The sequence below is a fragment of the Trachypithecus francoisi genome, unplaced genomic scaffold (genome assembly GCF_009764315.1).
Source record: "Trachypithecus francoisi isolate TF-2019V2 unplaced genomic scaffold, Tfra_2.0 Lachesis_group7, whole genome shotgun sequence".
Classification (NCBI taxonomy): domain Eukaryota; kingdom Metazoa; phylum Chordata; class Mammalia; order Primates; family Cercopithecidae; genus Trachypithecus; species Trachypithecus francoisi.
The window spans coordinates 65669498-65684026 of NW_022681472.1; the positions used below are offsets into that span (position 1 = coordinate 65669498).

The 14529-nt window shown below is 32.7% G+C and overlaps 1 protein-coding gene across 1 annotated transcript in view; it reads left to right on the forward strand.

Moving 5' to 3' along the window:
• PKHD1L1 (PKHD1 like 1) overlaps positions 1–14529 on the forward strand; it is a 162034-nt gene that overhangs the window by 109616 nt on the left and 37889 nt on the right. Inside the window, exons 52-60 of the mRNA XM_033203683.1 lie at positions 432–591; positions 1155–1326; positions 3493–3581; positions 3946–4094; positions 5395–5524; positions 6949–7067; positions 8951–9080; positions 10556–10729; positions 13818–13921. Of these exons, the coding sequence (XP_033059574.1) occupies positions 432–591; positions 1155–1326; positions 3493–3581; positions 3946–4094; positions 5395–5524; positions 6949–7067; positions 8951–9080; positions 10556–10729; positions 13818–13921 (1227 nt within the window). The remainder of the gene's footprint in view (positions 1–431; positions 592–1154; positions 1327–3492; positions 3582–3945; positions 4095–5394; positions 5525–6948; positions 7068–8950; positions 9081–10555; positions 10730–13817; positions 13922–14529) is intronic.

Here is a 14529-nt window from a genome sequence, read left to right on the forward strand (position 1 = left end):
CACATTTGTGCAGCTTTTTAAAAAATATTTTTAAACATTATAGAAATAAAATATTGTCTACAATTTTATCTGTCAATTTTTTAAATAAAATATTTTCTAAATGTATGCATACATACACACATATCACATATATATGTGTGTATGCATATATATACACTATACATGTGTATACTTAATGTATATGTGTGTATATATACACACACACACAGGAGAGAGAGAGAGAGATCCTTTTGTTGCCTTAGTGACAGAACTAGCATTATTGTCATAGACATGTAAAATGTTAATAAACAAAATAGAAATTCAAGACAAAAAACAAACTAAAGCCAAAACTTTTAAATCTTAATATAGGGGCTAACTATATGTCATTAAAATTAATGTGTTATATGAAGAATATTAACATACAAGCCACATTTTTCTACAAACTTTTATAGGAAGAAGACTATGTAATTATATCACATAACTTCACTCAAAATCCTGATATGTTTAATATTATTGATATGAGGAATGGTTCCTCAAATCCATTGAATTGGAATACTAGCAAGAATGGAGACTGGCACCTTGAAGCAAACACTAGTACTCTATATTACTTGGGTATGTGTCATTAGGCAGAAGTGATATTTTATCTGATGCTTTGTCTAAAGGATGAGAAAAATTGCTTAATAAACAAATGTGTTGTACAGTGCTTAATATATACAGGATTCAATAAATGTTTGCTGAATGGAAAAACTGGAGAAAATAATTATTCTTGAAAAGGATTTGAGTTGAATTAAGAACTTTCATTTTATGTTGAAGGTGACACCAGCATGCTTACACATTGACAGTTTTATTTCATGGACTTAGAGAGAATGAATACAATGGAAGCTGGTATATATTTTGTTTCCATTTTTATTATTTAATTATTTGGAAAATTAAAATATGTAAGAATAAATTTTAATTAAATTCTAAAGCATTCATTTTTATCAAAATATTTGACTATGTATGTCTTTATAATATGTACATCGTCAGAATTTCTCCACATCTCTTCCATACATATGAATTATAATTCAAGTTACTACCTTAAGAACATTTTCCAAAATACCATAATTTTGTTTACATTCAAGTACTTTGGTCACTGTGTTCATTTCACCCATTTTTACTTTTTACTTCACTTTCAGTGTCAGGAAGAAACGACCTTCATCAGAGTCAGCCCATTTCTGGGAACCTGGACCCTGATGTGAAAGACGTTGTTATTAATTTCCAAGCTTACTGTTGTATTCTCCAGGATTGCTTTCCTGTACATCCCCCATCGAGAAAACCAATTCCCAAGAAGCGACCAGCCACATATAAGTATATAGGCCTTTTGTAGTTGATACCCTCCAATATCTCTTAACATAATCCTTTTCACATGTCACTCCTGGGTGAAATAATAATGCTTTACTTCTGCACAATGTCTTGTAGGTTACGAAGTACTTTCACACTCATTGCTTTGCTTGAGCCTTACAAAAACCTTCATAAGAAAATGAAAAAGTCTTACAAAAATTATGTGTGAAAGTTACTGGTAACCTCACAGTTGCAGAATGTTAGATTTAGATTATTAGACCTGGCCCAATTCCTTTATTATATAGATGAGAAAGCTGACACCCAGTGAACATAGGTGCATTACCTGAGATAACAGATCACTGATGCACATCCAGTACAGCACCAGAAACTAAGTCTCCTTGAGAATCCAATGCTTTCTTAGCAGGTGCTGTCTCTAGAATAACCATCGTGGTCAAATTTCATAATAGAACTTAGTTAATGTTCTTTCAAATATATTTTAATTCTTCTAGTTAAAAACAATATTTCTATCTTTGTAACTTATGTAGCTCTTTACCTTTATTTCTCATGTGGAGCATCACTTTCTACCTTGTTTTAGAGTAATTACTGGACATGATGGTACTAGTACATTCAGTATTAGTCTTTAAGACCCTGAAAGGCATCATCCTGATTTGATGTATATTTGCATCCCTTATGGACAATACTACTGATAAAAAATGATGATGATGCTAAAAGCTAACATTTAGTGGGCACTGAATAGCCCACTACTATGTAACAAGTACAACTCAATGATAATTATTAGATGAATTACATTTCAAAATAAATAGATACTGTAAAGGTTATTGTACAAAAGAACAAAAATTGAATTTGTTTATATATTCATTAAACCACTAAAAAAAATTACTGAGTATCCACTATGTGCCAGGCATTTTTGATTCAATTATAAACAACATAGATGTGATCTTGATCTCACTATACTCATATTCAATCCAAAGAGATGACAAAACAAGCAAATGAACAAACAAAAAGGTAAACAGAAGATAAAGTATGTAAGTGTGAGTTGCGATAAATGTTATAAAAAGAACGGATATGGGGCTTGGACAAAGAGCAATATGGCAGGGACAGCCTTTGGGTGGGGTGGTTAGCACCCTCAAGGAGGGGTTATTCCAACTGCAACCCAAAGGGTGAAGAAGAGCTCACTGAGTGAAGGGTAGGAGAGACCTAGGGAGCAACTTGTGCAGGTGTCCTGACATAGCAAGGGTGTGGCATGTCCAAGAATGGAGAGAGAATCATCAAGGCCCTTATGCATTCTAAGGTAGATATAATTATTAAATATTTAATTAACATTTATTATGACTACTATAACAGATTTAGATTGCTCTAGGTCAGAATGTGATAAAGGTAAATTACGATAAACTACGTATATATGCCATGGTATAGTTTTTCTTTCTTCCCACGGTATGAATTTTCCTTACTGGAAATAGTTATAATTGGATTGATTAATTTGTATTATTCAACTAGCTATGAATCATACAAAACAAAACAGTATCTTGACCCAGAAGTGCTACCTCAGGATTAAAACAGAAGGCTCAAGCTATATAACTTAATGCTTACTTTAAGTGGGCTTTGTTGATCGTAACAATGGGAAATAAGAAGAAGGGGAATGCATAACATGATTATTGATAGTGAGTGATGGTATGGATAAGAATGAAGGGCTATGATTGTGAATGTTTTCCAGTGGGAAAATATCACCAATTTTTTTTATAATATCCTTCATAAAAATTTGCATTAAAAGGTATTTTCTAGAAGGCATAGTGATGAAAACTGAAGGCTGGCTGTCCTCCCATGCACTTTACAAAATTATTTCAATTTAATCTAGCCTTCACTTTGGATACAGATCTGCCACCCCCATCCCAGGCCAGGAGCTTAATGGCATTGGTGCATCCTTGTCAATTCAGAGACCATTCTTCTACACCTTTTTTCACAGAATCTAGCCAACTATATCCTCTACCCCCACTCCCCATGAAATAGCCCGTGTGTCAAAGGTCTTTAAAAGGACAAAGCATGCATTTCTTTTTTCTTCTCCACCATGTAAAATCTTATGGGGAAATGGAATGGTTTACATTTTAGATAAAATTAGGTAGGGTATATAACAACAAGTCATAATTCACAGAATTATTTCTCTTCTCTTTTCAGTTTATGGTCAAATGATTCTTTTTGGCAATCATCACGAGAAAATAATTATACTGTACCTCACCCAGGGGCAAATGTGATTATACCTAAAGGTAATACATAAACACAAATGAATAAAATGTTTGTTTTATATAATATTAACACTATGGCAGCGTAGATGTCACAGTTAAGTTTCCACTTTTATCAGCACACTTTGGTGAAAGAGCAAGTGTGGAGAAGTGGACTCTATTAATGCATCCTGGATACTAAACCTAGCCTTCTGGGGTTTCTGTGGACTTAAACCTGGCCATTAATTAACAAGAGTAGAATTTCTGGGAGAGATAGGAATCAGGTATTATACGAAAAGACATTTAATAAACTTACTCAAAACCAGGACTCACTGATAAGCTTGTCAATGTTTTGCTATAGGTTGTAGTTTATGGACTATGTTATATTTCTTAAAGTATTGTTTTACAGGAACATGGATTGTAGCTGACATAGATATGCCATCAATGGAAAGACTCATTATTTGGGGGGTTCTAGAACTGGAAGATAAATACAATGTAGGAGCTGCAGAATCTTCTTACAGAGAAGTTGTTTTGAATGCTACCTACATATCACTGCAGGTAAGAGTGAGGGCCTTATAGTTTATATCTTTATTAATCTAATTCTAAAAGGTATATTTACTCAAATAATAAGAAGGAAGCATATTCAATTGGTGTGAATAAAAAGCACAACTGGCTCTAGCCCATTAAATGCGAGTCTCAGGTTAGTCCAGTATATTTCTGTTCTCCTTTAAATTACGAACTAAACATTTCGTAGGAGTAGTTATTATGGGATTCTTGAGTTTGCAGTTAGCCCAGTTTCAATTCTGTATAGAATATCTATGTCATTATGAGGTCAGGCTAAACCAACAGTTTGTTCCAACAAAGAGTCCTAGGAGTTCTGAAAATATTAAAAGAATTTAAGCCTTTTGTTTTTAAAAGAAAACAAACAGTATTTTAAAAAAAAAACAAAGGGACATAAATGGAATTATGAAAGCAAGAGAAAATAAATCAAAATGTTACAGTTATTCGAAACAATCCCCACATTCCTTGTAAACCCCGGATGGCCTTGAACCTGTACCAGCTTAATCAGCTCGATTGTTCTGTCAGTCTTGTAATATTGTTTATGAAAAAGAATAGCTTAGCCAAAAAGCTATTAAGCATCATTAAAATAATAAGTAGTTAGAATTATTATTATTTCTTTGAGAGAAGGAATAAAGTCCAGAAACTTGGTTATTAATATTTTAAAAGTGCATCATATTTTGATTAGATGAATGGCTTTAAGGTAAATTAAAGTTACAACTGAATCTTTACCTCATTGTTTTTTAGTTGGGTAACCATGGGTAAGTTATTCGACCTCTTTCATCATTAGTTTTCTCACCTGTGAAATAAGGATAATAATACTAATTCATGAATTGGGTATAAAGAAAGGTTAAATGATATAATATATGTGAAGCCTTACACATTATGTGTGATGGAAACAGCAAGCATTTAATGATAGCTCTTAGTATTAACAATGACGACTCATAAATGGCATAGCTTGGGTGTAAGCGTGAAGAGTATATCTTACATATGGGATATTACGTTCAAATACATTATGGTCTGTTCAAACACCACTAGTTTAAGTCTTATGAAATCTCAGTTTTAGGTCTGCTTCTGTCCATAAGTAGATACTGAATTTGACCTTTGAAAAATCATTTAAACTGCCTATCCAAAAGTGAAATTAAAGTCACTTCCAGTATATAATGCTGTTCTTTATATAACAAAACTCATTCCTTTTTACTAGGGGAGACTTCCAGTGACTTCTTAATTCCCTTTTTATGGGTGGATTTTTTTTTCCTGGTCAATTTTTAAGTATTAACAATTTTCTGCTTCATTTCAGGGAGGTAGATTAATCGGTGGCTGGGAAGATAACCCTTTTAAAGGAGACTTAAAGATTGTTCTTAGAGGAAATCATACTACCCCAGACTGGGCTCTTCCAGAAGGACCAAATCAAGGGGCAAAGGTCTTAGGTGTGTGTCTACAGATACCAAAAGTGTCACATCTGTTTTGAGAATCTACTTTAAAATATATGACACTAAAGTACCTATCAGTTCACAATGGTAAATACTTTATCATAGTAAGTACTTCTGATATAAAAGTGCCAGAAGCTTTTACAGAAATTTATTTTTGTTTACAAAGGGTTACAGAAGTGGCAGAGATTTTTAGAATTAAATCACATCACATTTCACCAGGTAGAAACAGATATAAATGTGCATATTTTAAACCAAAATGTAATTTATTACAAAACTAATATTAACAAATCTCTTTGTGTGTATATTATTTTTCCAATCTGGTTTTCTTCATACAGTTTTCTTTATGTAAGCAATACCATGTTTCACATTTTGGTACCTTTCCTTAAAAGGTAACTTTCCTACACATTATTGCATTTATAGCATTAATAAATAATCTGTGGATCAGTTGACTCTGCAATCAATTACTCAATCACAGCTATTGCTGAGATTTAATTTCCCAGTTGCATTGGTGTACTGTGGATATTCTTATTTGAGCTCAGAAAGCAAATGGCTTGAAAGAGTTTAACCTGGTCACAATTAAGAACTGTTTATATGAATGGTACTGCATATTTATTTAGAAGACACATATAAGCATGTGCTACCATTGTTTTACTGTACAATTTCTAAAACTGACACCAAGTAAATAAGGGGTTAAAAATTGCTTGAGATTGAATTAGCTCACCATTCACAAATATCCTGAAGCAGACAAATTCAATCTTAAAAAAAAATTACATGTTTTTTATTTCAAAAGTAACACGTTAAACGAACAATATCAAGAAAACATATCTGTAAAGAATATACATCTTTCTAATTATCTTTTAAGGACACTAGCATTAGTTAAAATTTTTTGTGTGTCTTCCTGTTTTAATCTATGCCTATATTCATATTACATATACTGATTTGTGGTGATAGTATTGTTCCTTTCATAAAACATGGTCAAACTAAGTATATTATTATGCAATTTTCTTTTCTCAGTGAACATATTATGAAAATCTTTCCTGATCAAAATGTACAGATAAAACTCATTTTTATAGCCTATTATTCTACAGTATTAGTATATTAAACTTTATTCCATCCTTTTCCTTTTGATGTATATTTGGATTAATTCCAGTCTCCTCATGTTTTTAAATATTACTGTGGTAAGCATCTTCATTCATGTACTCTTGTATACTGGTTTTAATGTCTATGAGCCAGATTTCCAGAAGTGGGTTAAAGGGTCAAAGTCTTCTTACATGGTTCCAAGCAGAGAGCACCAATTCATTCCTTTCGTTCTAAAATGTTTAATCACATAATAAAATATATCAATGAACATTTTCATTTTATACTAGCACCTAACTCAGTACTGTGTGGTGAATAAATAGGAGTGTGCTTTTCTTCTTTAGGGGTGTTTGGTGAGCTAGATCTTCATGGAATTCCACGTTTAATATATAAAACTAAGCTCTCAGAAACTGCAGATGCAGGTTCCAAAGTCCTGTCTCTGATGGATGCTGTGGATTGGCAGGTAGAGAAAATAATTATGTAATGGAACATGAATATATACAGTGGGTCAGCTGAAAAAAATGTCTATTCTACTCTCATGGGCATTCATTTTCTCATTTGATTAGCCAGATGAAAAATGGGTATTTTGCAATAAGCTTGCAAAAATTGACCTGATAGGAGGCATTTAAAAATTGTGGCTTCAATGGTCCTTTAAAATAAATAGAGAACATTATGTGTGTGTGCATATATACATATGTATGTATATTGTATTTATATGTATTTTATGACTATATATTATGTATATACATTTTATGACATATATGACTGTAGATTAGTCATATATGACTAATATATATTATGTACATACAAGCTAATATATAAGTCATAAAAATGCATATAAATTAGTGATATTTTATATTAATATATGTCATACAAGAAAAATATGAATATTTTTGGATAAAATTAAAATGACTGTTAGTCATAAAAATGTATATATAATATTTTAGTCATATTTTATAGTAATGTATATTAGTCATAAAAGAAGAATATGAACATTTTTGGATAAAATTTATTATAAATTCTTATAAAACAGAAAATGGAATTATTTAAAATATATTTTATTATCTTGGTTACCTCTTCACTTCTAATTTATGATTTTACATGTTAAGAATTTGAAAAGAAAAGAAATTCTGACACCCAATGATATCCATATACTGCCTGTGTTAAATGAGATCTTTTAATAAAGTATAAACGGTAGCAATTCTCATCTCTACTGTGCTCATAAACTATGTACAAGCCGTAGAGTCCACATGTTTTAAAATACAGTTTTTAATGCCAAAAAATTAGAGAAATGGATGGATTTCATCTCCAAGCTTTCAGATCTCAGTCAGTTCCTTTCTGGTGAGAACAAACTTTAGACTCACAGAACAAAGGGAGCCTTAGTTTGAGCAAATCAATGCAAATCATCAAAACATTTGGGTTTGCTCTCTTAGTGTAGTTTATAATTGGTAAATAGAAAGAGGGTTTATTGGGAAGTACTGTGATCTATTTGCAATATGTTTTTATTTGTGATAGTTCTGGTGTGATTACTTTTTAAAGAGAGTAATTAAGTGATTTTGATATCCTATTATCCAATTAATACTGTCAGCAAATTTTGTATCAGAGTAATATTTAACCAAGTGTCACACATTTTTCTAGGCATTGGGGATTTAGTGGTGAAGAAATTTGTCCAAGCTATCACAGAACTTGCATTGGAGTGGGAGAGTCAGAAACTAAATGAACAAATAAATATCTATTAATTTCAGATAATGTGCATGATGAAGGAAATAAAACAGATAGTGTGATAGAGACTGCCATGGCAAAGAGTAGCAGATAACATTGAATATTCCAGAGATGGTCTTTGTCAAGGGTACATCTGAGCAGAGATTTGGATGACAAGGAGGAGCTCAATATACAAAGTTCTAGGACTTAGCCTTGCCCTTTAACTTTCCTCAGGCTTTTCTGCCTTTCAGAAATAACATGTGATAGTTAATTGTACTAAACAAACAAACAAAAAACTAGGGGAAAAAAATTCAACTCTTAATAATATTGTCCTGATCAGTTCTTAATAAAAATGTGAGTATGTTTGCTTTGATGTCTTTACTTTTTTAGAAAAGGTATGTTGCTGTGATTTTACTAAACGGCTGAGTTAAAGTTAAGAAAATGCTCAGATAATTCAAAATTTATAATTCTTAATGTCAAACACAAGCATATATATTTTAGAGACTTCAATGTACTGTTTATTCTTTCTGATAATACTGTAATTGCCAATGAGATATAAATTAAATTTGAATTATTTAATGATATCAAGAAATATAAACCTATTTTTAAAATTGTTCTTAAATTTGGCACTTGAATTTTTCTAAGGAGGGAGAAGAGATTGTGATAACAACCACAAGCTATGATTTCCACCAGACAGAAACAAGAAGTATTGTTAAAATCCTGCATGATCATAAAATTCTCATTCTTAATGATAGCCTTTCCTATACTCACTTGGGTAAGTGGATGCTTTTTAACCAAATAGATATATAATTGTATTGAAAGATTCACATTTTCTCTGTAATTATAATTCTTTGATAAAACATGTCACAAATATGTTAAAGGAGCATTTTATTCAGATCGGCAATGATACCCAGTGAGCGCTGCTCTTTCTCTGTTGGTTACCAATAGGCCCTGCTATGTGCTTTCATTCATTCAGCAAATATTCAGCAAAGACCTAGTGTATGACATTTTATAGGGTAAGGTTCAACACTTTCTGTTTAAAGCAAGCTTCTAGGTGATTCTTGTGCACACTGAAATTTGAGAATCCTTTATCCAAAAGCCTTGTCCTAAACTGTTTTATGGATATAGTCTTTAGTGGTAAATGCATTTAGACAAGTAACAATGGAAAGATAAAACTATAATTGTTGAGGAAAGAAGGAATCAGCATGATCTGAAGATGAGTTTTCCACTTACAGGAGCAGGGCCTTCCCAAGCACTCCAGCCTTTTCCCATTTGGCATGGTACCTTCATCCAAATCTCAGGAAGTGGGAGCAGACAATAGTGTAAAGTTAGAAAATCCTTTCAGATGCCCCTGATGCTCACATGAACTCCAGATGCAAGACAGCATGATAGACTAGCAGACATTTGACTTGCGTGAAAAAGAAACTGAAAAGAACTTCTTAAAGCAGTACTTTGATAGAAGCGCATGTGTCTATAATTCTATATCATATATTTTCTTTAAATCATAAAGAAAAGTTTTATTTGAAAAATGTTTCATTGTAATTAGTTGTAAAACAGTTGGTTTTTGAAGTTTGACATTATAGATTCTTTCATTTAAAATATCAAGCATTATTCTCTGTTGGAAATGTACCTGCTTGTCTTAAAGTTTTGAATAACATTTCTTAAAATGTGGCATGTAATCTAGGTTATGTTTTACAAATTGTTAAGATGTAAATGTACAGATGGTGTTGGATATGCTACTACCTGCTGATGAAGAATCTTGTGGTTGATATAAAACATGCCACTGAGAAAGTGGAACAAACCAAGGTTTAGGTGGCGGGAGTGTTAATTGCTATGTGTTGTTGATTCTCCTCCTAGCTTTGGGCAAATTCTTTTACTTCTCTACATTTCCTCATCTATTAAAATTACAATACACTTCTCAATTTGCCATACAATAGGGTTTTCATGTGTAATTTGAAGTGATTATATACTACCCTCAAGATCTGTTAAGTAGTAACTTTATACTTGCTGATGATAATAATTTTGATGTAAATAGAGGAAATATTTTTGGTTATATTTCATTTTATAAATACGAATATCATAATATCAGACTGCCATCTGTATATATTTAAACATGTAAATCTAATAATTCATGCATTCATGTTGATTTTTGGCTTATTAGAAAGCTGTTTAGCATATGAACTGCAAAGGAACTAGTAAAGACAGATATTTCTCAGCACTGGCAATAATCTAGCTGCCTTTATGCTGCAGCTGAAAAATACCATGTCCCTGGAACTGGTGAGAGCTACATGTTAGCAGCTGATGTTGGGATACTGAGTAGGAACATCAAAATAGTTGGTGAAGATTACCCAGGTTGGTCCAAGGACTCTTTTGGAGCACGCATACTGGTTGGCTCATTCACTGAAAATATGATGACATTTAAAGGTTAGTATAAATTCAGTTTATTTTTCTAAATGAGCTATAACATGATCTCATCTATATTTAGTCAGCTCTTACATAATTCTCACTTTTTACATAAGATTATGTGGGAAAATAAAACATAAAAAGTGATTATGTAGCCCAGGTGTTACCTTCCAAGAAAATTCTCTTAAATTACTGCTTTTACTTTTATCTTCACGGACAAAATGAATTATCAAATTAACAATGACCTTCGGTAACAGCTAAACCAGTCTTTCACCTAACAGGGATAATTTTATAATAAGTACCGCAGATCATTTGTTGTTTTTGTTTTGGTTTAAGGAAAATTTCAAGCATACACCAAAAATAGAGAAAACAATATAATGAATCCCAATGTACTAATCACCAGCTTCAACGATGATCAGCTTTGGCCAATCTTGTTTCATCTACACCTCCATCCACTTTCTACATGCCCCTGGATTGTACTGAAACAACCACACATTATATCATCTAGAAATATTTTAGTGTGAAACTGTAAGACATTTTAGAAAACATCAACAAATATCAGAACTAAAAATGTTAATTTCTTAATAATAATTTCTTATCAAATGATAGTTCAAATTTCCCCAGTATCCTCCTTCCCTTCCTCCTTCCCTTCCTTCCTCCCTCCCTCCCTTCCTCCCTTCCTTTCATCCTTCCTTCCTTCCTTCCTTCCTTCCTTCCTTCCTTCCTTCCATCCTCTTGTTTCAAATAAGGATCTAAATAAGATCCACATTTCAACTGGTTATGAATCTTAAATCTCTGATTCATTCCTCTCTCCTTGCATTTTATCTATAAAAGAAGTTGGTCCTCTAATTCTGGGGAGTTTCCAACAGTCTGGAATTTAGTGATTGCATTCCTGAAATTTAACTTGTTCTCGTCTCCCTGTATTTCCTATGCCTAGGTGATATAAAACTAGAGACTTCAGGCTCAATTTTTAGGCAAGAATTATGCCAGACAGGGTGTCTCAGGCCTGCAATCCCAGCACTTTGGGAGGCCAAGGTGGGAGGACTGCTTGAGGCCAGGAGTTTGAAATCAGCCTAGGCAACACAGAGAGACCCAATTGCAAAAAAAAAAAAAAAAAAGAAAAGATACAGTTGGTAGTGTATTTTTCCATCAGTAAGTACATAATGTATGATTGTTTCTCTTCTTACAATGCTAATAGCTACTAAATAACATTGCCTAGATTCATTAAATCATTAAGATTTAAAATTTCCTCCTCATTTATAATAAAATCTCCTCTAAACCACCATTTGACTGCACTGAAAAATACTTCATATAGGGAATACAGGAAAAAATGCTTGATTTTTCCTCATATTGACTAGGTTTCAAAATAATGTGTTTGCTCCCAAGCATCCTCCAAAGGTGACAGGGAGTTTTTGGTTTGTTGTTAGTATCATTATGTGCTCCTGGGTCAAAACATATTTGACCTGTTCAAATCCATTGTGATTGTTAATCTGATTAATACTCAGAATGCTCCATTATTGACCTTCAGAACCTTTTCATGTTGATGCCTGTCTTCTTGACAGTTAGTTTTCTAAGCCTCTTTACTTTCTGATACGGGAAGCACATACTGTAATTTTTTTCTAAGACTGGAACTCAATTGTTCCTCCAAGTAATTCTGGTTCTTTTTATTGGAAGATGTTATTTGGATCCCACAATCTGGGTACTAGGACTAGAGTATCCATTCTTGATTTGAACTGTTGCTGCAGGTACTCACTTGTTCAAAACACTGCCTATTTCATTTTGCAACAGATCTATTCTAGCAAATCTTTATATCGAGAAAACAGCAATCTCACTATAGCCTCTACTTGTTGGTAATAATCTGCCAGAGGAAGCTCACCTGATGATGATGGTGCTGCTGCTGCTGCTAATGATGGTGATGGTAATGATGATCATAACACAAGATCACGGGCACTGTGCTAGGCATTAAACATGTACTATCTCATTTAATCCTCATAATGTTATGGCATAAATATCCCTCTTTTAAAGATGGAGAAACAGATGAATAAAGGGGTACAGTTGCTTTGATCTTGAATATTAATCTGTGCCTTTCTCACTTCAAATTCGGTGATGAACCCTATTCCTATGACAGTCTTGCCTTGCTCCTATATATTGTTTTGTGATGTGAGTAAAGATAACACATCTGTGGCTTTTGTAAGCCCAGGTGGTTTATAGTAATCATGTCTTCTGTATCATTATCTCAATTTTTCATATCTTCTCAACCATGTATATAAGAATTGGCTCATGGATTGCAAGGTAGGTTTTCCCTTCTAGTACAAAATAACTTTTCTCCAACACACCCTCTTAAGTATCAGTTTTTGAACAAATAATATTCTCTTTGGTTATTTTCCAGCCATGAATTCCTGGGCCTCAGTTTTTTTTTTTTTTTTTTTTTTAACTAGATGATAGAGATATAAAAGTTCCTAACTCACAGGGTGCTTTATGAGAATTAAACCCCATATTGTCTGTTATGCATTTAGTGCAGCACTTGACACAGAGCAATCTCTCATGGATTGTTATTGCTGTTAGTAGTCTGTAAAATTACCCTTTGTCACCTCGATGGTACTTATGATAAGCTGACCGGCAGATAATTGGCAATACATATTCTGAAAGAGATTATAAAAGATAATGCCCTTAAAAGCTCTTTATGCCATCAAAAGGGAAGTGTCAGGTAAATTATATCTTATGCCTTATGCCATACATTCTCAATTTGAAAATATCACCCCCCACCCCAGGAGGAAAAACTTAGTTCTTGGGGTGGGGGCCGAAAACATAGGTATTACAATGGTTTGTGGTCCTCCAAAAGGCCACTGTACACTAACAGATATATGGTATATATGTGTTATTAAAATTTTGTGGGAGAGTGCAGGCTATTAAGAAAAAAAAATGTGGAAAAGGGCTACTTATGAGTACAATGAAAAGAGGTCTGAGAAATACTACTTCTTCTGGATTAAAGGAGCAAAGAATAACTAATGATTTTTTCATGAAAAATTTGAACTTTGTGTAGCTTTTCAAAAATGTTTTATTCCAACTGTTTTAAGAAAAACAAATTTTAAATCTTTCCCTACCTTAGGAAATGCAAGACTAAGTAATGTGGAATTTTATCACAGTGGTCAAGAAGGCTTCAGGGATAGCACAGATCCAAGATATGCTGTAACGTTTCTTAACCTAGGACAGGTTTGTGCTTTATTCTTGTGTATATTAAAAATATGTAAAATATTTTTATTTTCATGTGACTTCTAAATAGCCACATCTTATATTAGCTAAAATTATAATCTAATATAATAAAACTTTCTTGGCCCATTAACTTTTTAGACCTATATAAGTAGGATTTGATTCCATCCATATTGTGCACTTATTTAAGGCCAGTAAAAACCATAAGAAAAGTAGTATAGTGGGTGAAAGAATTGAAGATCTATAATAGTGGTTTATATATCCACTTTATTTTGCAATGACAAAAAACATTTTTCCAAATGGTTTCTATTAAACAAAGAGAGTATTGCTCAAACTTCTCAAATGAAATGCATGTTTGATCTATGCCTCCATCAAAAGTGGCAAAATAAATATTCCTAGAGGGCTGGTGATTTAAGAAAAATGAGAGACAGCATATCTCTTAGTAGAAATAAATAAGTAATCTTGCAGGTTTAAATTGAAACCCCTAACCTGTTCACTGAATGGTTCCTATAGACATTTGAATAGTAACTCCTTGCCTAAAGTGTTTTTTGTAATAAAAAAAAGATCCCTGTCATCATGAACTATTCTTAAAAAAGTAATTTTTAGCACCT